This window comes from Stenella coeruleoalba (genome assembly GCF_951394435.1).
Source record: "Stenella coeruleoalba genome assembly, contig: scaffold_75, whole genome shotgun sequence".
Lineage (NCBI taxonomy): Eukaryota > Metazoa > Chordata > Mammalia > Artiodactyla > Delphinidae > Stenella > Stenella coeruleoalba.
The window spans coordinates 166,520-174,980 of record NW_027646298.1 but is presented as its reverse complement, the minus strand read 5'-3'; the positions used below and the strand labels follow the sequence as shown (position 1 = coordinate 174,980).

At 48.2% G+C, this 8,461-nt stretch overlaps 1 protein-coding gene across 1 annotated transcript; it reads left to right on the top strand.

Moving 5' to 3' along the window:
• Window positions 1-840: 840 nt before the first annotated feature.
• On the top strand, window positions 841-8,148 carry LOC307181186 (uncharacterized protein). The gene has a single exon (XM_079946603.1). The coding sequence runs from the start codon at window positions 4,439-4,441 to the stop codon at window positions 5,030-5,032; it is 594 nt and encodes a 197-aa protein (XP_079802729.1). The 5' UTR covers window positions 841-4,438; the 3' UTR covers window positions 5,033-8,148.
• The last annotated feature ends 313 nt before the right edge of the window (window positions 8,149-8,461 follow it).

Here is an 8,461-nt window from a genome sequence, read left to right as displayed (position 1 = left end):
ACAGTCTACCGGCAACGTCTGACCTGTCATGCTTGTAACCCTGGAGGGGGGGGTGGGGAGCTATTTTTCTCTCTGGAAAGAAAACCTCCTCTCTCTGGACCCTCTGAACCCCAGCCACTGGACTTCATTCCACTGCCACTTAGTAGGGGTCATCCAAACATTCTTGTGGCCGTAGGTATGTCTTCCGTGTGGGTTGAAGTCTTCCCTCACTCACTGCAAGCCTGATGTCCTCACCGTGGCACAGAGACTGTTAAAAAAACAAAATGTGTTTGCCACTTGGGGTCTACCTTCCACAGCCTCCCCTGTGATCAGATCACGGCACCCGCTTCGCTGGGCAAATCCTACAATCCTTCACAGAAGCTCTTGCAAACTTTTTGGAACCGTCACTCGTCCAGTCACGCTCGATCATCAGGCAAGGTCGGCAGAACCGATGGAAAGACTGGACTCCAAGGAGAACAAGGATGACTTACACGGGATTGAATGAACTGATGAACAGGATGATAATGTGTATGACTACTTGTGTAAAGTAGGACGGATTGGGGAAGCGGGGGATAACTTAGGGGGTTGGGATGAACATGTACACATGACTGTACATAAAATCGGTAATCAACAAGCAAGCGCCTCCTACTATATAGCACAGGAAACTCTACTCAATACTTTGTAATAAGCCTATGAGAGAAAAGAATCTGAAAAAAAAAAAAACCCTACGTAAAATACCTTTATATATATATATATATATATATATATATATATATATATATATATACACACACACACACACACACGTACGTATGTAGGTATATGTATATACATGTATGTATGTATATATGTATATGTATATATGGAGAGAGAGAGAGAGAGAGACACAGAGACAGAGACAGACAGAGACAGAGACACTGAGACAGAGAGAGACAGAGAGAAACAAGAGACAGAGAGACAGAGGGATTAGGACTGATTCTTAAATCTTTTGTTTTCCAGATACAAGGAAAAACAAAAACAAACCAACAAAACCCAATTTTCTTTTTTCTTTTTTCTTTTTTTTTATTTTTAAAGATGGACATCCATTTGGTAACTTATACCTCTGTCAGCAGGATGGAATCACTGATCTTTTTCTCCCTACCTTCCTTAATTCAGAAACTCTCAGTGAGGCTTCTTATTTCCTTGGCAACCGAGTTATTTGCATACGTTACTTGGAGGCCAAAATTATGTTTCCATAAAACGGGGATACTCACTTGTGGATATGAAGTTCTGGAGCTACTCGTTTCCCTTAGGGTGTTGTTCTTAACCTGAAAACTGGACTGCATCCCGAAGTTTTTTGAGTTCCCTCCAATATCTGGCTACGACTCTCCCCATGAACGTTTGCCATTTTCTCCCACCCTTTTGACTTGGCCTCACTGAGAACTAAAATGGCCCTTTGCCTGAAGCTCTGCAAACGGAAGCTAGAGAACTTGACGAAACGGCCACAACGGCTCCTATGGAAACAATCCTCGTGCCTGTTTCTTTGAGAGCCACTCCGAAATTTGAACCAAACACCCGACGACATCATCAGAGGTGTTTCAGACTTCTAAAGTTGCTTCGACCCTGACATCTAGAAATCTCCTTCACTCACTCACTCACTCACTCACTCACTCACACACACACACACACACACACACACACACACACACACACACACCCCTACACACACGAGTCACCAGCTCAGCTTTAATATGTTCCAAGGAACTTTCAGAGGAGGGAACTCTTGGGCTCCAGAGTAGGCCGCCCCAAAATCTGCCTCCATGCTCTATTGATTATTTTGAATTCAAGTGACTTAAGAACCGGCCAGCACAAGAGGGACACACTGGCCCGCCTTTCTGTCCTCCTGCGGAGGAAGATCTCAAGTGAAGACATATGCTTCCATGCATGTCCATGATTCTCAAATGGTGTAGTGGGGTTTCCTGGGTTAGGAAAAGGAGGGGACATCTTTTGCCTGGAAAAAAAGGCTTGATTCTCACACAACCTCCTCCCATCCCTTACCTCTCTCCCTCCTTCCCTCCCTGCAGTTTGGAGGGGACAGCCTAAGGGTGGGGAAATTGGGGAAAGAAAAAAGACAAAGCCATTCATTAAAGAGAAGCTCGAGGCAAAGTCAAAGGCTCCGACTTGACCGGAGAGCTTTCTGCATTTGAATGGAGCGATTGAACGAGGCCCTGCCGAATGAATCGTCCGGACCTCCCCTCCCCTCCCCCGCTCCTGGCAAAGGTCAGTCCAGGGGACTTAGGAAGGAGCTCTGGAGAAGGAACGGGGGTGGGGGTGGGGGTGGGGGCGGGACCAACAGACAATAGCCGCTGCCTGCCTGCCTGCCTGCCTGCCTGCCTGCCTGCCTGCCGGGCTGAGGCCTGAGGCCTGAGGCCTGAGGGCCACCACGCTGGCTCCTGCAACACAATCCCTTCCAGGAAACTGCTGTGATGATTGTTTGGCAGTGAAGGATCAACTCTGAACTCTCTTGGCCTATTTCTGCAAAAGGCCCGAGCCTCAGCTACGACAGATTCTCTGGGTTTCTTGGCACAGGGACTGACCCGCACCCTCCCGTCCTGTCAGATCCTCCTTTGTACACACGCCTCCACTCACTGGAAGGGTTCTTTGGCCTCGTCCAGAAAACGAACACACAAAAAGAAACCCACAAACAAGACTGAAATGATGTGTTGGTAGTTATGGGAAAGAAACCTGCTCCTCTCACACACCTGAGGGCAGGAAGCGAAGGCAGGTTCTCGGCCGGAGGGGGACGGGGTGAACCGAGGTCGGTCAGCGCCCCCCTCCCCCCGCTTCTCTCCCAGGTGACGTGGGCCCCCCTTCCCCGCCTCTCTCTGCGCCCCCCATCCCCATCCCCATCCCGCCCTGGTTCTGATATTTCACTCGGGAACCTTCTCTAGGCCGGCCGACATGCCAGCTTGCTGTCCTGCCGTTTCATGTCCATCTCTATCAGCCATGTCCAAAAGGCACAGGAAATCATGGACAACAGATAGCGCACCCAGAGTTTTGTGTGTGTGTGTGTGTGTGTGTGTGTGTGTGTGTGTGTGTGTGTGTGTGTGTGTGTGTTTTGGTGGGGTTTCTGTCTGCGTGTGTGTTTGCTTTTGGTTTGGCTTTTTTTTTTTTTTTTCTTCGATAAACTCGCCCCATTTGGGAGTCGGGTGGAACACGGCGGGTGTCTCCTGGCCTGCCGCCCTAACAAACCCCAAAGAGACTCATTTTGGGGTCTCGGCCAGCCAGGTCCCCTTTCTTGGAATTCTGGTTTCATAAATCCGTCTCGTGTCCATGGAATTCTCAGGTCCAGCCATCGACCCTAAGGACGGGGAGGGAAGGTTTTGTCCCGGGGACATCTTCCTTCCTTGCCCGCCTCCTCGGGGTTCCGGACGCTTCGGTATGCTGACGTGCCGTGCCCTCCTCAGCTCCACCCCGACCCCCACCCCAACCCCCCAACCCCCCACCCCCCCGTTTTTGGGAACTCTGTGAACAGGGGTGGTGTTTTTCACAGCCAAACACACTCTCACCGTAGGACCCGGCCCTCGGAGGACTCCTTGCTATGAATGGACCCGAGGTGACGCGGGGAGTCGAACGGCTGAGGTCCACGCAGAAACCTGCACGCGGACCTTGACAGTGGCGGTTTTATTCCTCACTGCCAAGAACTCTCTCGGAGGTGACCGAGACATGTCTTTCAGGAGGTGAATGGACGCGTACGTAGCCTGGGGACGAGCCGTAGGTAACATGCTTTCTCGGAAGAGAAAAACCATGGACGGGATGAACAGGTCAGCGGGGTGGTGGTGGATGGTGGATGAATAGGCGGAGGGCAGAGGACGTTTAAGGCAGGGAAACTCTCCAAAGGTAGGATCCTGATGGTATGAAAGCAAACGTTTTGCATAGGGCACTACCTGAGATGGGGTGAATCGAAGGGACCTACCTCTATGGGCCACCACCCCCTCCTCCCCACCATGAAAGCGCCCCAAGCAAGCCTGCTCTTTTTACCCCAGTTGAAGACCCTTGCTAAAGCCAGAAGGCAAAAAATGACCATGAGAAATCTGACCAGCCGTCGCTTGGGACAAGAGTGAGGCCAATGAATCCGGTGAAAAGTTGACAGAGGGGCCTGGGTCCCTCGGCTCGACCCCTTCACGGAGAAGCCAAAGCCTTTTACGCAGGGATGAGCTTTGACACACCTAGGTTTCTTCGGCCAGTGCGACGTTCATGAAACACGCTAAAGGAAAATGATCGATCGATGTGTTTGCCGTCTGCCTGAGCGCACGCGATACGAAATAGAAACCGGGGGAGGGGGTGTGTGCTGATGTTCGGGGTCTAATGGGAGAAACCTTGGAGGGTTTTTGCCCTTAGGGTGCCTTGGTCTGGGGTTGACTTGTGTGCGCTGAGAACGAGGGCCGTTATTGAAGACCCTGTGCAGATTTTGGACACCATGATCCATGGAACCCTGAAGTTTTGGAACCTAGAAATCTTTTGGTCTGCATTTGAGTTGGAAATCTTCTCCTTGACAGAAAGAAGCACACAGGAGGAGGAGGAGGAGGAGGAGGAGGAGGAGGAGGAGGAGGAGGAGGAGGACGAGGAGGAGGACGAGGACGAGGACGAGGACGAGGACGAGGTGGAGGAGGACGAGGAAGAGGACGACGAGGAGGAGGACGAGGACGGGGACGAGGTGGAGGAGGAGGACGAGGAGGACGAGGAGGACGAGGAGGACGAGGAGGGGAAATGGAACTGCATGATGAGCAGATCAGCTTTTCGATGTCAGCAAGGCACCCGCCGCCCAGTTCTCTGGGTGAACTGTCTTGATCTTGCACATCTCTACCGCCTCCGAAATGTGAACACAGCCTGCGATGGCCTGACTGAGACTAAGGCCAGTGGACTGGATGAGGTAGACCCTGAAACCAAAGGGAAGGAGAAAAAAAAAAAAGAAAGAAAGAAAAAACAGAAAAACCAAAACGGAAACAAACAAACAAACAAAAAACCCCAAAAAATAACAACGGGGGAGGGGAGGGGGAAGTGGTCTCTTTAAGAATACAAACCGGTGGAAGGGCTCCCTCACCCAAACACTAATTCGCCGTCTCCTTCGGGACCAACACGAATCTTAAAAGTCTTTCCCCACAGATAATAAAAAGCCTTAGCCATCGGAGGAAATAAACGTCACCTATTCCAACGGTTCTTTATAAATAAGCAAGAGAGCGAATTTTCGATTGTACTACCTGCTTCGTGGCTGACTAAAAGTTTTTAAATGAAAGCTATGAAATCTCTGGTCATGTCGATCTCTAGGTAGGTAGGTAGGTAGGTAGGTACGTACGTACGTACGTACGTACGTACGTACGCACGCATGAGACAGACCTACAGACATTTTGGAAAAGGACTGGGGAGTGGCCTAGGGCCAAACAGGCCTTGCCAGCTAAAGAACAGAGGCCCTGGGGGCCTGAGTCTCAGACACACACCCGCACACCCACCCACACCCACACCCACACCCCCCCCCCCACACACACACATACGAGGCTCTCGGGAGTAAAAGATTAACTTTACCTCTGTTGACACCACGACTATACCTAGTTGTCCCAAGACGAGGAGCTCCACTGTACATTTAACCCTTATCTGTTCCTGTGCTTTCTTGCAGAAAATTCTCATGTGCTTCTTTCCCCTCGTGGAAGCGCTTGCTATTCCCCATAGGTAGCCACCGTGCAACCAGCTGCTGCAGATCCGAGAATTTGGAGGATTTCTGGAAAGGATCGGTGATCCCGAGACAAACTCTCCCTTCCGTGATCAGAGCAACTCGGGGAGGTGTCTCTCCCCCCCAACCCCCCCCCGCCCCCCCCACCGCCTTCTCCCTTGTGTACCAGCTATCTCTTTTAATAAAATAATAATAATGATAATGATAATGATAATAATAAAATAAATTTAAAAAAAAAGTTTTGCTTGGCTGACCTTAGAGTCTTGTGGAAGCGATCTTCGTTTCTATGGCACTGCTGTGCAAGAATCTGGGAAGGGCCTGGTAACAGGTATGTCTGTAGCTACCTTCTAGAGCTGGCCTGTTCCTACGTACGGATCCGAGTGCCACAATTAACTTGGGAAAGAGCTCTCTTGAAGGGCTTAGGAGGAAGCACTCCCGAATTATTCAGTCTACTAGAGAGGGACCCAAAGGGTTTTGCAAGTTCACGTGATCTAGGATGAACCCTCCGGCTGAGAATAGCCAGGGTCAAGGTATGGGTTTTATGAAACTAGGCATGTCTTTGGGGTGATCGGCATTCGAGGTCATCCTTTTCTTCTCTCTACGTCGACCCCAAATCCAATAAGTTCGCGGGAGTGAACCAAGTTCGTCAGCAAGGAAAAGAACTTGGGGATGATGGCTGACACCGTCTAAAGTCTCAGGAAATGTTCACGGGTCATCTCGTCGTCATGGGATTTAGAACAAGTGATGTCGATAGCTCTAGGTGGAGGAACTCCTTAAGAAAGATTATGTTTTTTGGTATGTCTACTTAAAAACAGTTTCTCCCAGGCCTTTTGGGTCACTTTAGGAACTTTAGTGTTGGTGTAAGCGGAATGATGGGGAGGGAATTCGTGGAACGTCTAGATCGTTTCGAAGACCTACGGAAACGTTCGTGGCTCAACAAGTCTCAGTGGACCTACGTCGGTCTCCTTATTACAGAAAGACTAAAGATGTTCCGATGTATGAGTCCACACCTCTAGCATCACTTTGGGGAAAAAACATTTTAAAAAAGTGATGCTGCGTGAAAATGTACGCTTCTAGGCGTGATGAAATGGAATCATCCATTTGCCGGTCCAGAAACACTGGTGTCACAGACCCCGTTCACCATGGCTTCCTAGTTCCTGCTCGTGACCGATTCAGGTTTCTAAGCGTTCCGAATTCTTATTGTCTTTTTTTTTCTTTTCCTCTCCATTCTTGTCTCAAAGAACTTTACGTTCCAAAAATATTTTTTTTACCTACCAAATCATAGATTGTCTGTTTGTTCCAAAAACTTTTAGGTTGAGAGATTTTTTCTTTCTTTCTTTCTTTCTTTCTTTCTTTCTTTCTTTCTTTCTTTCTTTTCTTTCTTTCTTTCTTTCTTTCTTTCTTTCTTTCTTTCTTTCTTTCTTTCTATCTTTCTTTCTTTCTTTCTTTCTTTCTTTCTTTCTTTCTTTCTTTCTTTCTTTCTATCTTTCTTTTTCTTTCTTTCTTTCTTTCTTTCTTTCTTTCTTTCTTTCTTTCTTTCTTTCTTTCTTTTCTTTCTTTTCTCTCTCTCTCTCTTTCTTTCTGTCTTTCTTTCTCTCTCTCTTTCTTTCTGTCTTTCTCTCTCTTTCGCTCTTTCCCTCTCTCTTTCTCTCTCTCTCTCTTTCTTTCTCTCTCTCTTTCTTTCTCTCTCTTTCTCTCTCTCTCTTTTTCTCTCTCTCTTTCTTTCTCTCTTTCACTCTCTCTCTCTTTCGCTCTTTCCCTCTCTCTTTCTCTCTATCTCTTTCTCTCTCTTTCGCTCTCTTTCTTTCTCTCGGTCTCTCTTTCTCTCTCTCTTCCTTTCTCTCTTTCACTCTTTCTCTCTCTCTTTTGCTCTTTCCCTTTCTCTTTCTCTCTCTCTCTCTTTCTCTCTCTCTCTCTCTCTTTCTCTCTCTCTCTTTCGCTCTCTTTCTTTCGCTCTTTCTCTTTCTCTCTCTCTTTCTCTCTTTCGCTCTTTCCCTCTCTTCCTCTCTCTTTCTTTCTCTTTCTCTTTCTCTTTCTCTCTCTCTCTCTCTTTCGCTCTCTCTTTCTCTCTCTCTTTCGCTCTTTCCCTCTCTTCCTCTCTCTTTCTTTCTCTTTCTCTCTCTCTCTCTCTCTCTCTCTTTCGCTCTCTCTTTCTCTCTCTCTCTCTTTCTCTCTCTCTTTCGCTCTTTCCCTCTCTTCCTCTCTCTTTCTTTCTCTTTTTCTTTCTCTCTCTCTCTCTTTCTTTCTGTTTCTTTCTCTCTCTTTCTTTCTCTCTCTCTCTCTCTCTCTCTCTCTGTTTCTTTCTCTCTCTTTCTTTCTCTTTCTCTCTCTTTTTCTTTTTTTCTTTCTCTCTCTCTTTCTTTCTCTCTGTCTCTGTCTCTCTCTCTCCCCCTCTGTCTCTCCCTCCCTCTCCCTCTCCCTCTCCCTCCCCTCTCCCTCTCCCACTCCCACTCCAACTCTCACTCTCACTCTCTCTCTCTCTCTCCCCCCCCTCTGTCTCTCTGTCCCTCCCTCTGCCTCTCCCTCTCCCTCCCCCTCCCTCTCCCTCTCCCACTCCCACTCCCACTCTCACTCCCACTCACACTCCCACTCTCTCTCTCTTTCTTTCTTTCTTTCTTTCTTTCTTTTTTCTTTCTTCCTTCCTTCCTTTCTTCCTTCCTTCCTTCCTTCTTTCCTTTCCTTTCCTTTCCTTTCCTTTCCTTTCCTTTCCTTTCCTTTCCTTTCCTTTCCTTTCCTTTTCTTTTCTCTTCTCTTCTCTTCTCTTCTTTTCTTTAC

Excerpts from the sequence above, each read along its gene's own strand:
- LOC307181186 (XM_079946603.1), top strand. The coding sequence starts at position 4,439 with ATGATCCATGGAACCCTGAAGTTTTGGAACCTAGAAATCTTTTGGTCT.